This window comes from Lepeophtheirus salmonis, chromosome 12, assembly GCF_016086655.4.
Source record: "Lepeophtheirus salmonis chromosome 12, UVic_Lsal_1.4, whole genome shotgun sequence".
NCBI classification, from domain to species: Eukaryota; Metazoa; Arthropoda; class Copepoda; order Siphonostomatoida; family Caligidae; genus Lepeophtheirus; species Lepeophtheirus salmonis.
The window spans coordinates 5419027-5437588 of NC_052142.2; the positions used below are offsets into that span (position 1 = coordinate 5419027).

Genomic DNA, 18562 nt, shown 5'->3' on the forward strand with positions numbered 1-18562 from the left:
AGACTATGAGAAAATCTGCCTATCTTGCTCAGCAGTTGGTACAATACATCAGATTGAAGATTCTAGCAAGCCCGATTAAATGATGGTCTAACCTTGTATTTCTATAAACCTTAGTAAAAATATGTGTTCGGTAATTTTTTTCTAAATCAAAGGACTCCAGAGAAATAGCAGACATAAATAGACCTGTAAAAATTATCACTTGACGGTAAGTAAAAAAAACCAAAAATTAAAACATCGACTATAGGGTGCGTTATTTCATCATTTGGGGAGGGCTTAAAAAGCTAGTAACGCTACTGCACTAACATTTTTAGATTTTTTAGAGAACAGATGGACTGAAGTTTTATTATATGAACTATGGGAACGAGGAAGGAAATCAATATAAATTCCTCTCTGTCACTAACAAGGACATAGGAAAAATAATTTAAAAAATTATCTTCGTTTTCCTATTAGAGTTAATTATACTTAAGTTTACATATTTGTTTTGAAGAACTTTCAAAAAGAAATGACTGTCAATTTTTTAATATGAAGCAAATTATTTATGCCGAGGGAAAGAAAACAAAATCTTTACTTGAAGAAACAAGTAAATCCGAAGAGGGGGACAGAGAGAGTGTGAAAGTATTAAATATAGAAAAAAAGTGTGAAGGACCGAAAACAAATTTTGAGTCCTACAACATAGATTAATTTCATCTAACTTAAATTAGTCACTATCAAGGATACCACATTCCAAATTTAAATAAAATCTTTTTCATCTCACCCATTTCTCGTACAGTGAAAAATAAATATAATGATAAATTATTTTATTCTCTTCTCCCTTCTTAATCTTATAACAAAACTTCGCTGATCTATAAATTTGTAAAAAAATATAACTTGCTGGTTTGTTGAAAAAAGTAGAAACTAAAAATAATCATAATTTTTTGGAAAAAGAGAAACCCTTCATCAAAATGTTTTCCCTTGTTTTATCATAAACTATTTTTTGAGAACGATAATTTTTTATAGTCCAAGCCAAAATTTCCTTAATTTGGAATTCTGTGAACACCCTCAGAGTTCCATAAATAACTTTGCCGATATGGTTTCCATCATTTCACCCCAGTTGACTCAGACAGTGTAATATCTCCCTCGAGTCAGTTTCTACTTTCGAACAGATAGTTAATGCTTCGAAATCTTATATTTCAAAAATGTTCTCGGGATTGGTGTGTTTACTTACTTTATATATAAACACATCTTATAGGGGTATTGAGATATATCTAAAAAAATAGTTATTAAATTAAACTCATTTAATAAGTTTTTCTTGAGAAAGTGAATTTATACTTAATTTTATTAGGATTTTTTTTCTACTGTAAACAAGTGCATCTTTAAAATTGTTTTTTATATCTCCAAACTTCTTTATGATTTCCTTGTATGACGAAAAAATTCATTAAAAACCATTTTCGATAATTACATCTATCAGATTTTGTTCAGGGATAAGATTTGGATGCATTTTATATTCAAGGAAACTCCTCCTCAAATTATATATTTTTCTGCATAAATCATTAAGCTTAATAAGATTATTAATTAATTATTATATTTCAAAGGAGATTACAATATAACCCACTTCACGTTTAACTCTGAACGACTTAACAAGAACATTTATACAAATTGATTTTTCCGAGACTTCACTCGACTTCTATTCCCTTTTCGGCTCCTAAAGTACCCATAACGAGTATTTTTCTTATGATGCGAAGTAACAAAGATACCGAATATCAATCTATATATTTATGAAATATTAACAATTGATAAAAAACTGTGATGTGTTGATATAGTATTTTTATTTAATTTTAACTATAATATTCATCATTGTTATAACTGATAAATTAGGAATATAGAGGTAAATAAAATAGTCGTTTTTAAAAAATGTATTATCCTGCGTTTAAAACAAGATACAGAAACAGTAAATATATTTGTGAAATTATAAAACGCTTTCACATACATTTATAGATTTAATTTTCATTTTCAGATGGTCGTGTAAGTAATAAATGACTTTTAACGATACAGTTCCGAATAACTGTAAATCCAGATGACTCAAAAATCCATGTAAAAGTAAAAATGAGATCAGTTTTGGAATATGCTCTTAAAAATAGATTTAATTGAGTTATTAAAGTTTTTGTAAAATATTTTCAATATTTAATTTTCCTTCCGTGTAATTAATAAGCAACTACTAATTTTAATACCTGGCGAATAATTAACATATTAAGGTTTAAAATTGGAATAAAACGGGAATAATAATAATACAGTATAACTGTATCAATAATAATTAAATTAATTTATTATTATTTCGACAAAATGGCAAGTCTGTGCACATATAAATTTATATTTAAACAAAATTTATAATGATGTAATTGTGGAATTATTGTCATTAATTTTTATAACTCTAAATGTATAAACTAATTTAGTTCCAATTCATTTTTTACAGGCAATTTCTCACACAATTGTGGCTGGATTGTGAAGATATCAATGAATAAACATTTGGTATATACTTATCAATAATACAAATTTCATTAAAATCAATATATATTTTTTTTTAAATAACTATTAAAATATGAAGTAATTGGAAAATTAATTGTACTCCCTTTGTCAAATGTTTTTATTAAAGGGAGTTCGAATATATTATTATTAGGATAGCGCCCTTCAAAAGATAAATGTAAGCATCAAAGCCTCAAGAGTTTCAATTGGATGATAAGGAGAATAAATTTAGAACGTAATTCATGAGTCAAAATAGGTCTAAATCTTTGAGGAATTATACATTATTATGTTTTAAGTCAAGGGATAAATGTTAAAAAAATAGAAAATGTTGTTATATAATTTTTTCATATGATTGTAATAATAACTAAAGATAAAAATCTCCAACAATTCGAAATTGAATACCTGCTTATCCATTATCTTAATTAGTGTTGTGTCGGTCCTTACTCAGAAATGAAGACTGCAGTTCTGTCTGGTTCAGTTTCGTATATAGGCCCAAGGACTGACATAATCGGTGATAAGAACGGTAGTGTCTTCAGTCACTTCAAAAAGAAAATCACTTGTGAACATGCTGAGGCTAATTTATTACTGACTCTTAGATACAATTACAAGGGAAAGAAAAGATAGAAAATAAGAACAGATTAGAAACATAAGAAAATCCTCTTACTGATCTTAATATAAGATATATATTTTGCAGTCAGTGCACATTTCCCATTTCAATGAGTATCTGGCTTAAGGTTTTATATTGAAATAGATTAGGTTTTACCATTCTGCTAAATCATGAAAAATTTTCTAAACATTCGAACGACATTATAAGGTCCACTAAAGAAAGTTCCAAGGAAGACTTAATAGAAGGATTAAAAAAATAAGTATAAATGAATATTATATGTCCTCAAAAGCCAGAGCAGTGTTTCGCAGTTGGTAATCCTTATAATACTAGAAGCTATCATTATTATCTTTTCATTCTTGAGGAGAAACCATATCAAAATTCATGATCATTAATCATATATAAATAAGTAACCTGTAACTACGAACTAGGTATTGATTATTTTCATAAGTTTTAGAAACGTGTAAAGTTACTTCGTGATGAAGTAATGACTTGAGATTTGGTCTTGTAAGTACAATAGATCCTTAAGTTTCTTGTATTGGAATAATAAAGTTGTGTACTAAAATCATCAAAATGTCTTTTTCAAAAAAAAAAAAATTCTGGATCGCTGATAATGGTGGTAAAAATATATTGAGTTAGGACGAGGATTCTAGATTTTTGGTATGCCGTCTTTGTAATTTTCGAACTATACTCCAGGAGACGTTCAAAGTAGAAAAACACAGATAGAACAAATTCACGAAAGGAGTTTGGAACTGTATACGAGTCATATAATTAATTCCACTTCTGAACATTCCAATTTTACTACAGATATAGCCAAAATGTTTGTCTCCTGCAATATTTCCCTCCATATCGTTAATCATCCAAATTTGGTTAAGTTTATGGAAATTTACACGGGAAAAGTAATTCCCTCTCGCTTCTTCATCACCAAGTCAATTGAATCTCAAAGTAAAGTAGTGTTGACGAAAATTTACAAAAAAATTGAGTGATATATATTGAGATATATTTCTTACATTTGACGAAACTACTGACACTCGACAGTGATGAATGACTGCCGTATTGGTTAGTCCTTTAGATGGTTATTTTTTGGGTTGTCCTTATTTTATAATTTGGAAAATGTTACCAAAGCCGACAATAAAACTATTATACGCGTTGCTGTAAAAAGTATCAGCAACGTTCTTGGCTCAGATTTCAGAGGCGAAAGGTTGAATGTTTCATTACCGACGGAGCTTCATATTGTATTAAATCAGCCGAAAACCTTAAACATCATTTTCCAATGATATTACATGTCACTTGTCTAGCTTATGGTCTGAACAGAATAGCAGCGCTTTATCCTAAGTATTTCGAAAATACAAACACTCTCATCTCTGACGTGAAGAAAGTATTTTTTAATTCAGGTGATAGAAAACGTAAATTTACTGCTTTATACCAAGTTCCCCTCCCACAAGCATTTTGGTTATATCTTCTGTAAAATTGGAACGTCTATAATTGGAATTAATTAAATGACTTGTATACAGTTCCAAATTCCTTAATGAATTTGGTTTTTACTGTGTTGTTCGATTTTCAACATCTTCTGGACTATAGTTCTATAACTACAAAGATGACATGCCCAAAATCTAGAATCCTCGTCGTAATTCAATATATTACATACCACAATTTCAACTCTAAGGAGCATTACATTCATTTGTGTGAGGGAATCCTTTGTTATGTCCAGGGCTAAAGAAGGTATAGATAGAAAAGTAGTGGAAATGTTACTTTCTAGAGCTATAGAGGCGGTTACTGTGAGCGGTTCGTCTCCTTCCTTCATTTCCAGAGGAATTTTATAGTTCCTAAGAAAGATAAGTTTCGATGGTGAGTAATAACTAATCTCAAGGCCTTTAATAACTAATCTGAATTTACTTGTCGATAACTATTCCATACTTTCTGCTGGCCCAACTTTTAAATGATTTCTAAATCTGATAAAAATTAGCAGTTAATACGTCTCCTAAATTGTTTGCAAAATCTTCGAAAAAAAATGTTAAATGGTTTATTTGGAAAAACTTAAATTGAAATACTAAAGTGCGATCAAAGGTGAAAAAAAGAAAGAAAGATGTATTTATGTTTATCCTAGAATTCAAAGAATGAAGGAGTGGTCCAACAGAAAAAAAATTCATAGAGGTTATTAAAAATTGTAATTTCATCTCAGGAAATTACCACCATTAATTCTTTGTAATGATTAAAGTGACGAATCTCTTTTAACAAAAGGAATATCATGAAATAAATATAATTCCTCTGATTGAGTGAGATATTTCTTAAGGGAAAGCATAACTCAAAGCTTTAAAACCCTTTACAGGATAGATATATCTCTACCGATGAGATCTAACTAATTATTAATAATTAAGTAAATGTCAAAATCATAAAATTAGACAATAAATATACTAATAAAAAAAAAAGATACAAATAAATCCATCTTAAAGATTTAGAGCAAAAGCTAATTATGTAGTAATGTCCGGTGATATTACTACTTATTCAGAGTATCAAAAAAGATATTTTCCCCGTTATTTATGCTTATATAACAACATACTATTATCATGAAGGATATACACAATTGCTAATTATAATGCTACACCCAATGTACTATTTTGATGATGTCACAGAGGAGGCAATTTAGGGGGAAATTCGATAAAACAAATTGTATTACTACATAATATAGTATTTTATTTTCTCATCGGACAATACTAATAGAGTAAATTTTTACCCTCCGACGATTACTATACTAAAATTATTTAAAATAAATTAATTAAAAGTTTGTTTCAATGAAAAATAGGTCAGAATATAATTTTTAAAATAAATTTACTAAATCCATTATATTTCAACACAATCCTTCAGTTATAAAAATAATTTTTTTGTACTATTTATGAACTAAATATATTCGTAATTACTAATTCGTAAATTGGGCAATTTCTTTCAATTTTCTCACATTAACAATTGCATTTTTTAGTTTAAGTTTGTGATTTAGGTGCATTACTCTAATTCTTGTCCTAGTTTTCATAAAAAAGACTATCAACTCCTTAGGTCAACTAGAATAATGTTTAGCAAGAGGATCAGAAAGCCCCTTAAATAGCTTTGGTCTTTTGTCAATGCCATCCTTATGAATACTGTGAAATTTTTGGAATTTATATTTTAATTGTTGGCAAAATTTCAATAATTCCTCCGAAGGAGTGGTAAGGCCTCACCAAGAAACAAGCATAGTCCAATAACTTTATGTTTACCCATAAGATTCTGTTTCACTTGTTTTCTGTCCAAGATTTGGATATAAAGATTTGATTTTTTTGCTAAAAATCTGGCAATATATGCAATATCCTGTTCTGAGTAATTACTTTGAATGTGAAAGCTTTGAAACATTCTTCATGGAGTATTTCTATGTAAACGCCAAAAGTCTTTAAATTTTAAAAATATTCCGATGCTTCCTTACATTCAATTCCATCTAATATTTTTTCATGTGATTCATTAAGTTGATTAATTGTACACATAGTAAAGACATGAGTTAAAGATTTTGTTACAATTGTAACATCATTTCTCAAAGCTATTTGATCATTTTCATTAGCTTCTCCCTCAACTGCTCTGCTTCTTAGGATTAAGTTATGATTTTTCAAAAGTATGATAATTTTTAATCTTCTAAGGGCATCGACCGGAGACAGGTGTTCATTACTTTCTGTGAGGGACGAATTCGAAAGAAAGTATTCTAAAGACAGTCTTGATTTATGTAAGTTGTTAAAAGAAAGCTCATTATATATACATGAAGGTTTCATTTCCATTAATCTTTTATGTGATGATCTCACAGAGTACTTTGCGTTTGGTTATTAGTTCTGCTTCTGGCTCAGAATTCTTCTCTTGCGTTCATTTTTTCAAAGCACCCCTTTCATTTTAATATTTCTTCCATCAAAACCTTTCTTTCATTCTTTTTTCTGCATCGATCTATGTCACATTTTTTTCAGCGGGAATGCATTTATTCCCTGTAGTATTGCACGATGGAAATGCACCCTGTTTCATTTTTTTCTTGCATTTCAATTTTAATAGTTTCCCATGGGGATTTCTTTCAAAATCCTCCAGAGAAAAGTGTCGTTTACAAACCTGAGCATTTTTTTATATTGAATTTGTCCATCTAAGAAACTCAAAGTCCCTGGAGCCTAAAATCTTGCGTTGGGAAACTAAAATATGACGTTGGTAGCTGTAATAGGTATCCAATAATTGAAATTAAAGTAATAGTTTCTAATTATTTATAAAATTACTAAAATTAGAACTTATGGGTAAATCCTTTATCTTCATAGTAAATCTCTGTTTCATATGATTATCATATTCTTTACATAGAACTCTGTTTTTGGTATAAATTTGTCTAGATGCCACTGTAAGCCTTTTTGGAATTAAAGTAAACATTAGGAGTGTTTTTTATTAAAATTACTCTTAGTCGTGTTTGATGGTTTCAGGAGCCCATTCTCTCAATTTGATGTATCCAATGTATTTCTTTTCCCTTCCAAACATTTAGTTTTGAAAATTTCAAAAATCTTGGCATAGATTTTCAACGATAGTTAGACTTAGGAATAGAGGCAATCTCTTTTTTAATACTTTAATGGTTACCTGGATCAGATTTTTTTCCTTTTTTAATAAACATCATGTGGATCATCCTTCAAAACATACTTTTTTTATATTGCATCATTGTTTTCATCCACAACCTTAATGTACTCTTTGACTCAATTAAAGTGCTTGGCGGTATAGTGAATTCTTTTAGATCACCTGATTGCTGAAAAAATGATTTACTTTAAAAATGATAGTACCTGTATTTTATGAATAGTCAGGTCAGAGCGTTGCTACTTTATTGAGACTATAAGTGTAACAACGGATATGCAACATAATTGGAAAATGTTGTTTAAGGTGTTTAGCTGCTTTAATATAATATTTTGCTCCAGTAATGGAAATATTCATTCTTTCGTCTCTGAAATCGAAGGCAAGAACGTTGTTTAAACTTATTGCACCAAGACTAGTAATCATTATATACCTTCCAAATTAATGAAATAAGGACGACACAAGAAATGTCCATATAAAGGATCTATACAGCATTGATAGACTCAGAGTTGGATTAAACCTTTGTATGTGTTTATAAAAGAAGCAGAGTAACACTGAGAATTTTTTGGGGAGCTATATGTGTAAGTCTTCATTGGACTCAGATATCCTTAGTATTTATGATATACATCAGAGTAATTCTAGCACATAATTGTTTGTCCTTTTTCGATATATAGTAATGCCATGGTATTTGCAGAATTTTTTTATAACTCCCAATATTAATCAGAAATATAAACAACGTATAGTTTTTTTTTTTTTTTTGGGGGGGATGGTTATTTTATGATGTCGGTATTTCTGTCCTTTTCAATCCTATTATAATGGCAGAAGCGATGTTAGAAAATTTTCTTCTAGAAATGGCTTGATAACAGATGATAGAAATTGGTTTGTTCCATCATTGTGTGACATACTTAAATTTTTATTCACCAAAGGGACTTGGAGATATATTCAAGGATGTGGTGACCTCTATATGTACACAGTAGAGCCACCTATATCTATGAAAAATAACAAAAGGGAACAATTAAAGGATTAAAATTTTCACCAATGAAATGAAGCCAAGAATATTTGAGCGCGGAATCGAAAACAGATCTACGTTAGTATATCATAGTTTATATTATAGAAAAATAATCCATGTTTTATTTTAGAAAAAAAATATCTATATCCAAGGATTTTGGTTCGATATTTTATTTTTTGAGTGCTCCAATTTTTTTATGGGGGTGTACTAGCATATAAAAAATATTATTTTAATATCTTTTACGATTTCAATATAATAAAAATAACATCATACCCGAAAATAAATAATACTAATTTATATCACTATATCGCACTTTGTACAAATTCAAAAAAGTAATTACTGAATATATTTGAAATATTTATATTCCTCATCCATCGGGAATAGATCTCTTCATTATTCAATCCTGGAATATCCTTTCAAAGGAAGGAGTTGACTCTAATCTCTTATTAAGACTCAAAGTCTACATCACATCCATTTTCATCCCGTTGTCACTCTTGGAATACGGAGTTCCGAATAAGAGCATCTCTTGAGATGGATGATCAAGTTAAAAGTATCATCCTTCAATTTCCTTAATCATATTTTAGTTTTGGTACTAGCCTTTATATAACATATTTGAGTAATTTTTCATTTTATTGACCAATTCTTCATTAAAAACATTTATTGCAGGAAAAACAATTGGCAAATTTACGATCATTTTTAAATATGGTTATGAGGTAAAAGTAAGACTGTCAATGTGTATACCAGATGACTCTAAGATAGAAGTATCTGATGTTTTAGATTAAACTAAAAAAAAAATCGATCCCTATATAATATAATTTTTAATACGACCATGTTTTACTATAACTGTCAAATGGAAGAATATGTGTTTGAAGATTTTTGATAGAATTTAATGTCAAATTTCATAAAAAGGATTGCCTAGGAAAAAATATCAAGGGAAAATTAATTGTTTGATATCGGGAAGAAGAAACAATAATGAAGCATATGGCATTCCAGAGATCAAAAGCACACTTGCAAAAAGCATCGATATATGTAATACTGAAGAAACAGCTAAAAAGTATGACCGAAGCTTTAACAAAATAGTTGTTAAGCAAAGTCAAAAACATGATTGAGAATCGGAAATTTAATAAGACAAAGGACAAGAGTTCGATATTGAAGAATATAACGAAAAGAAAAACGCCTATATCATGGGAAATGAAAGAAGTAATAGAATACATATTTTTTTACAAGATCATCTTAGAAAACAATGTGCAGCATTGAGAAAGGAGTGTAGAATTTGTTGGGAGAAGGTAGGTCATTTTGGTTATCCAGGAATGTGTGGAAAAGGAGATTCCTTTTAAAAAATAAAAGATTGAAAATGAGACGATTGATAAATTTCGATAAATCTCCCATGGTTCAAGTAAGAATAGAAAAAAAGATGGAATTGTTATGGGAAGTTACCTGGCATTATGGATTCAGGATGTAAAATGACAATAACCGATCATAATTTCCTTTAAAGGATGAGTATTACTCAAAAGATGTTGAAGGAATCTAATGTTAACATTACATTAAAAGTAGACACTATAACCTATAAATTGTATATTGCAAGAACCATACCTTTTGCACAAAAAGATGATATGAAGAAAAAAAATTATTACGCATTATTACGTAACTAGGAAACAAGCTACAGAATAAGGACAAGTTTGAACTTTCTAAAAGAGAAGTCCAACATATTGGATACCGTCAAACATCTATGAACTCCGTTCATTTTGGGAATGGTCAAATCAAATAAATGAATGAGATATCATTTAACAGTCAAATGGAAGCCGGGAAAATATTTGGTAATTGTGGACACATTTTCAAGGAACCCATGGAAACCAGTATATGAAAATGTTATAAGATATTGGTTAGTTCGGGAACAAGACACGTATTAGTAGGAGCTATTCTTGGAGTGCAGAAAGATAGTGTACAAATAAGAGACAATAGCTCCAAAAATTTGAATGAATCATGCATTTTAAAATTTATTGATCCTTTTGTATAGAAAAAAAGAGAACGTTATGTATTTAGTATTGGATACAGAGTAACCCATAAGTTTTAGGACTGCAACTATAACCTAGAGAAGTTTATATTATTCCATTTGTTTTTTCATATTATTCACGAAAATCTCTCTTTGTTTGTTGTAAAACAAACAAAGCACACCATGAGAAAGATGGCCCATGCGGCTGGTTTGTCTTGGGAAACCATGCTTAGAGTGATGAGGAGGAACCTGAGGACAAAGCTGTATCGTCTGCAAAATTGGCAGCTTCACAGAAAGGCGACAATGGCTAAGAGGCTGACCCGGGCGAACGTGGTTCTGAAGTTCCTCATCCCTTGTACACAAGTTTCAATCATTTGGAGTCACTAGATGATCTTCAATGTGGAGCTGGCTTACAACAGCCATAATGACAGGGTTCTGGGTACGAACATCGAAGCATTTACCCCGAACGAGCACAGGGTGTTCAGGGGACAAAAGCCGGCCTCAGTGATGGTCTGGGTGGGTGTCACCTCCTGAGGAATGTAGACGCCCTAGATTTTCATTCCCGAGTGTGTAGGTCAATCAACGTGTCAATCTGGATATTTAACAGCCCCACGTAAGTCCCTGGATCCAGGAACATCCCTGGGAAGGGTTTAATGGGTCTGCATGGGACAACTTGTCGGAAGAGACCATCCATACATCGTGTAAATCAGTTCTGAAGCGTCTAACAGTTGTAGTTAGGGCAAATGGTGCCCATGTGGAATGAACTGGTACTCATTTGGAAGCAAATTTTTGGGTGATTGTAATGGTGTAAAATATGTTTCGAGAAATAAATATTGAAGTTGTCCAAGACTTATGGGTCTCTCTGGAGTATTATGTATGCATTCAAAAAGATATTTAAGTTGGTTAGAATCTTATAGAATAAATGTTCCGACATCTATAGTATATATTTGAATAAACTAGTTAATACACTAGTTTATAATAAAACAGTTCATACACAACAACATTTGATTTATTTTCGAAAAGTAAAAGATGTTCCTAAATTTGTGACTCTGAAGGTTCAAATATTGAGGATGGAAATAGACAATAAAGCAACACCAATTATTAGTTCACTGTCAGCCAAACATTCTAGATCCTATACTGAACGGCCTTTGTTATGCTCAGCCTAAGCTCAACACTAGTTTTAGTTTAAAAGAATTACCAAAAAGGAAACGAGAGAAGATGACGTCTGGTTGTCACTAATAACTATAGTTGATAATCTTGTAGAGAAAAACGCGGGAGAAAGACATATGGTATCATTGTTTAAAATACTGATGTGATTCCCACTGATAATCACATCAGTATTTAACAGTTGCCTGCTTTATTATGATTTTTGAGGGTATAACGAAAGTATTTATTAGCAAAATGTTTAATAAAGATATACTAGGTATAATTGACTTAGACGTTTTTTATCCGTTACAGTAAATTTGAAAACATCACACTCCATGAAATTGTAACTTTTTAATTGTAAAATAACTAGTAAAACGACAAAGTAAGAGTATTTCGAAATATGTTTGAAGTTCCAAGTTTAAAATAGAAGGCTTAAATTAAATATATTCTCCTTACTAAAAAATAAACCATCATACGTTTAAGTTAAATATACAAAATTAAACAATTAGAATCATATAACTAATAATAACAATAAGTTATAAATACAGAATATTGAAATAATAGATTGATCCAAATAATATTTTCTCGTTCTAACATCAGAATTCAGTTCAATATGTCATAACTTTAGGTTGCAAAACTCAAGCGAGACGTGGAGTTTAATCAAAAAGATCATCACCCTTTTTCCCTCATGTGCAAGTTGCATATACAATTGTGCACAGGATAGATAATTTCTACCGAGGACATCTTAATAATTATTAATAATAAAGTAAATGTCAAAATCATAGAATAATGTTAGATTTAAATCAATATTTTCTTCCAATCTTAGTAACAACAGCTTTTAGAATCCCACTTTCATTTATTTCATGTTGATCTAAAAAAGAGAAAAGTTAATCCATGTAGCCAAATTTTAAACCTTAATTACTTATGTTAGATATAAAAATAAGACTCCTTTATAACTGATAAGACAATTCAGGCAACCATTCTTGACTAAATGTAGTTTTCTAACATGACATCGTAAAGATTTAGAGCAAAAGCTAATTATGTAGTAATATCCGGCGATATTACTCTTTATTAAGAGCATCTAAAGATTTTTTTCCCGTTATTTATGCTTATATAACAACATACTATTATCATGAATGATATACACAATTGCTAATTATAATGCTACACCCAATACAACTACCCCCATTGTTGTGACCATTTAAGCAGTTGTTTTTGCCTTTTATGAGTTTTCTCAACACCATTTCTTGGAGCCTATCAACCATAGCTAAGCCTTAAGTGATAAATAAAGTAACATTTATTGACTATGTAATATTGGAAAACCTAATGATCCTACCAAGTCTTTAAGTGAAGAAACTAGTTTCAGACAAACTAGTTGCGAGCCATCCAAAGCTACTACCACCGTTGCTGTGACCTTTTTAAGCAGTTGTTTTTTCCATTTAATGAGTTTTGTATCATAATTCTTTATATGTGTAGCAAAAATAGAATCACATTATATGGTTAGATTGAAAAAAAAATTGAATACATACTGTTAGATAGTACAAAATTCAGAGTTCCATTTCGTAATTTGGTGTGGATGCCTCTAGAAAGCTTGAAAATTATCTTAACTTCACAATTTACAATGGGGGTATTTTTATAAATGACATCATTACCAACGTCCTCCATTAATTAAAGATGATTCCTCGGGAAAGGATGGGTTTACCCGTGTTTTTCTCCATAAATTTTTTGAATGTAGGATGATTAGCAATGGATAAGGTTATATTACATGCAATAAGCATCTTTGTGAGATCAAAGTTAATGAATACTTGATGTATTCATCGTTAACTTGATTTTATAGATGAATATCCATACTCTTGATATGAGATGAGGATAATGAGTGGCGCTTAATTCTAGACAAATGACTAAAGGCACATTTATATTAATAGATCCAACAAGCCATTTGTTTCTCATTCGATAAGTATTTTCCAAATTCCTGGGCCTCCATTTCCAGAAATCCAGCCAGAAGGGACATTATTTTAGGCATTTTATTCAGTTCTCTATCGACTATCAGCATATAATATTAAATTAATATTGAATATTAAAGGTAGGAATGATGACGTTCTTGATTGATAGAAGAAGATGTATATTATTTTATCAATGATGCCATAAGTATTTCTTCTATTCTCCTCGCACGCTTTTCTATTCTTACCAAAATTATCACCCTTACTAATAACACTATGCAACAAAATGAAGGTTATGGAACGCCTACAGGCTGAAACCCACATTAACTACTGTCATTTAAGCTGTAAAACACGAATATGACAATTAAAAATTTCAACCAATACAGGTTTGGCCTTTATAACCTTTTCTTAACAAAACAAGTTTTTAGGCTAAAATTACAATTTAGTTCCATATTTCGATATGACAAAACTATATAAATGAAAATCAAAGTAAATAATAAATTCATAAAAAAATTTCTACATTTTAAAAATGAACTTTTTATTACTATAACTTGATTAGAATGAATAAAAATTTATATAACTACCAAAAAATTGAGTAAAATGAAGGACATTACTAAGAAGCTAATATCTTTTTCTTTTTTTTTATTAAAAAGGTTGATTTTGATTGATTTTTGGTCAATTAAGTTTTTAACATTTATTAAGAATTTTAAATACTATAGTTAGCGTAAATATAAATTACAATAACATTCTGAGAGAAAAAATTGAACAATGTATTATAGTCCATACTAAAATAATCAATAATTTAGATCTAAGGGGATTAAAACAATTTTATAAATGCTTCATATTCAAAATAATTGATAAACTTATAGTTATAAACTCATAAGAGACTTTTTTCTCAGATTATTATTTTTTTTAAAGTTGAAATATATGTTAATTCAATAAATTATGCAAGGATATAAAGATCGTACTTATACCCTAAAAAATTTATTTAAAAAAAAACCTTTAAAAGCAAAACCTACATCGGTTGAGAGTTTTAATGGTCATTTTCGTATTCTATGGCTTAAATAAAAATAATAAATGTGTGACTTAGCCTGCGGGTCAAAATGCTGTTGTATGGTTTAATTATTAATTATTTCATTTAAATTTGTACAAAGTGCGGTATTATAACAAATTTTAATATAACAAAAAACTACGATAACCACACATTTTAAATAGATTTTTCTTCAATTAAACATTGAATATTTTTCTATAATATAAGCTATGATATTCCTGATGTGTATGTGTATGAAGTTAAACGGTAAAAAAGGGATGTGTGTGAAGAAAAAACTAAGTTAAATGATTAGAAATTGAAAAACTGCTTATGCATTTGCTCGTTTTTCTTTTTTGTTCATTATGTAATATAATCCCATTTGAAATTTAGATGTGCTTTTAATTTGACACGTGCTAAGGAATGAGATGATTCTTCAATCATTAAGACCTGAAGAAGTAAACATCTATGTTATCTAAGAGTTAGGATCAAAAGAAGATAGTAGAAATCGAAAAAAAAAAAAAAATCTAAATGGACCACACATCCCACGATATGCTCGAATTCGGATTCTGTATTCCACGAGGGATGATGGAATGAAATTCATCGGAGTAAAAGTACCAAGCGAAATAGTTATATTATTTGAATTTGAAAAAAGCGTGGTATTATATTAATTATTATCATTTATTACGGAGTATGATATCATGAAATCGTAAACAATACTAAAATAATGTTGGTTGTTTGCTAATATAAAAACTTATACATTGAATATGTTTCTATAATATAAGCTATGATATTCTTTATCAGTATAGAGGATGAATAAGTTAAAAGTAAAAAGGGATGTGTCCTAGGAAAAAAACTTACTTTACCGATTAGAAAAATACAAAATCCTGATGCATGTGCTCTTTTTTCTTTATTGTTTCTTATGTAATAGGTTTTGGGTGTGATAACATTCTTTTAAATAAGAATTATAGACTATCATCGGTATAAATTGATAAAAATGCATAATAAAATCAATAAACGAATTTAAATGGAATTATGATATTTTCTCTTCACTAATAGTATTTTAATTATAGAAGGTTCTCCTCTTTATATCAGCAATTCATTTTCGCCCTCTAAAGCATTTAACAGGCACCTCATATTAACATTCCATAATACTATAAATCTCACTGCTACTTTCTCCTTTCCCTATTACAAAACACCCATGTCTAGTTTTAAGGAAATATATAAAAGTGTCGTTTTTTATCCCTCTTCACCCTAAAAAAGGAAATCTCTTGTATTCAGAACAAGATACATTATCAATAAAACACTTTTATAATAATAATGAATTCATTTACTTAAGTTTCATTAATTTTATTCATAATTTAGTGATTTTCTTAAGTGTAAAAAATGACTCTGAACAAAAATAGTTCATAATTACTATAATCCCAGATATTTCTGAAACTTGACGCATTAGAGAAAAACAAAGATCAGTTTTGGATTTAACACTCAAAGATAAATGCCCTCCTTGGCTTCAATTTATTGGTACAAATTTTGAACCTGTAATCATTCCCTTGTGTAATTATTGGATAAAAACGTGTCTATCACTTGCAATCTCATTGATATAATGTAGGTATTTCGTTGATTAATGAGGTAAATTGCCCTTTGTTACGAGCGTTACCATTTCAGGCCCTGACATCAATGCTATAAAACTGGATCTTTTTGCTCATAAATGAACCTTTAATAAGTCATTTATTCTTGATATTTGCAGAGTAAGATAATCAATTAATAGTAAAACCATATCCTTCATATAAATAAAACCAGATTGAAGATTTGTGTGTACTCATAAAAGACGGGGAATTCACCTGAGAATTAGTTGGAGAGTTATTATAGTGAGTCCTTGGTGGCCTCAGAATATAATTGAGAATGGAAATTAGAGTAATTTCATCCTATCTCCTTTGTATCAATGTTTCCCCTTCCCCATGTCACATCTGCGTGTACTTGTTCAAATTTTCAGGGTTATCATGTTGATTTTCGGTTTCTTTTTATTTAACATGCCCAAAAAACACACGATTTTCATCCCCAGTCCTGACAGAAGACCGAACTGGATCCTGGAGAAGTTAAAGAAAACAGCACAGTCAATCCCCTCAAGTCCATGCGCGCTTGTGCAAGAAATATCGGGGTTTACTTCAGACTGTGAACAGAGCTATCAAAAAAGCGGGTCGAAAGAGTCTTGTGAGGGCGGAGAGCCCACATTGGACACCAACAACGGAAGGACCCCATCTCTTCCGATGCAAGGCTCTTTTAAACTATTTTTAGACACTTTTGCCCCCCTCCACCCACTTCAGCCCTAAAGCCAACCCCTCGACGACTCCCTTTACCTGCATATTCGGGTGAAGGCCTGAAGTGTTCATCATCCAAACACAAAAGTCCTCAAAGCTACTGTCAGCCAGTACTGGAACGCTATGACAGAGGACTACACCTACAGCGGGCGGCATACCTTCTGCCACCACCTGGAAGCCATCATTATCGCTAATAACAGCTACATTAATGATTAAGAGAGCTCAGACGCACATCTATTTAGTGTATTAATTTTGTTGAAAGTCTATTGTCAATTAATAAATTTGATCTTGGTGGAGTTTAAAATTCAAAGGGTTCAGATTTTAATGGTCTATATTGGTTATAGAAATTTCATTATTATTAGAACTTATCCTATATAGAAAATATCCTATAATCCTAGAGTTAAATAGTTTGCATGTTAGGTTTAGATCTACAAATTGATATCTTGTTATCTATTAGAAAAAATATATATAAAATGATTATTTTAATTTCTATAATTTTTTTAGTATAGCAATATAATTGAAGTTTAAACACACTTTTGGTATAAAAATATATTGAGCTTGATTATTTCAATATTCTAAACTACCTCATATTAAGCGATATTGTCTATCGGACGTGATGAAGAAAAAATGATAACAATTTTTAACAAAGTTAGAAATGACGTAGAATACGTAGATGAAGAGAAAAAAACGAACAAACTAATATGGTGGGATAAATACCAGTTGTTGAAAATTCCAAATGTAGAGGTAATTCCTAGAAATAGTTTTCAAATGGCAAATTATTAAAAATTTCGTTCCATAAAAAAACCATATATGCATAAATTACGTCGAGAGGTTATCAGTTGTATTTCGTTCATAATTGTTTTTTGCAATGTTTACATGTTTCACATTTTTTTAATCTCCTTCTTCAAATATTTACTGTGTAAATCACACCCTTTGCATAAAAAAACATATTTTCTTTCTTTTTCCATGTGATTTAACCAGTGTTGGGCAAGTTACTTCCAAAATGTAATATATTTCATATTACTAGTTACTTGCATTTGAAAGTAATACGTTTCTTTACAATATTACCTTCTGTGTAGAGTAATAACTAATAATTTACTTATTACCAGGTTTCCCACCAGTACATAAAGTGCACCTTATGGTGAGGTTCTTGTATATTTCTCTGATAAATAGAAAATAGTGCGAGTATAACCACTTAGAAAATATTGAATTATCCTTTGTTTTTGCCATCTTGAAATCTCCAAACCAAATCGTCTTCTTCTCTTCTTTATTTACGACTGTTGCGCCTGTGTTGTTTTTCTAAAACACCTCGCCTGTGAGACAGCTTGGATTGTAGGGCTCGTTACCGCACTCAGTAACTCTAATAATATTACTGTAATATATTTAGAAGCGCGTTATATTACTCCGTTACTACCTAATGTAATATA

General features: G+C 30.0%; 1 protein-coding gene across 38 annotated transcripts in view; it reads left to right on the forward strand.

Annotated features, from left to right (window-relative positions):
- Positions 1 to 18562, forward strand: part of LOC121127331 (uncharacterized) — a 61823-nt gene that overhangs the window by 39784 nt on the left and 3477 nt on the right. For 25 of the 38 annotated variants that reach the window (XR_005867780.2, XR_011782915.1, XR_011782916.1 and 22 more), the window contains one exon: positions 2450 to 2898. Coding sequence is in view for 10 of the 38 variants with exons in the window: in XM_040722664.2 (XP_040578598.1) it covers positions 2450 to 2482 (33 nt within the window). In the remaining 28 variants the exon portion in view is untranslated. Of the gene's footprint in view, positions 1 to 2449; positions 2899 to 4825; positions 5189 to 18562 lie in introns of those variants that run through there. The other 13 variants (XR_011782894.1, XR_011782906.1, XM_040722665.2 and 10 more) reach the window with 4 other exon arrangements.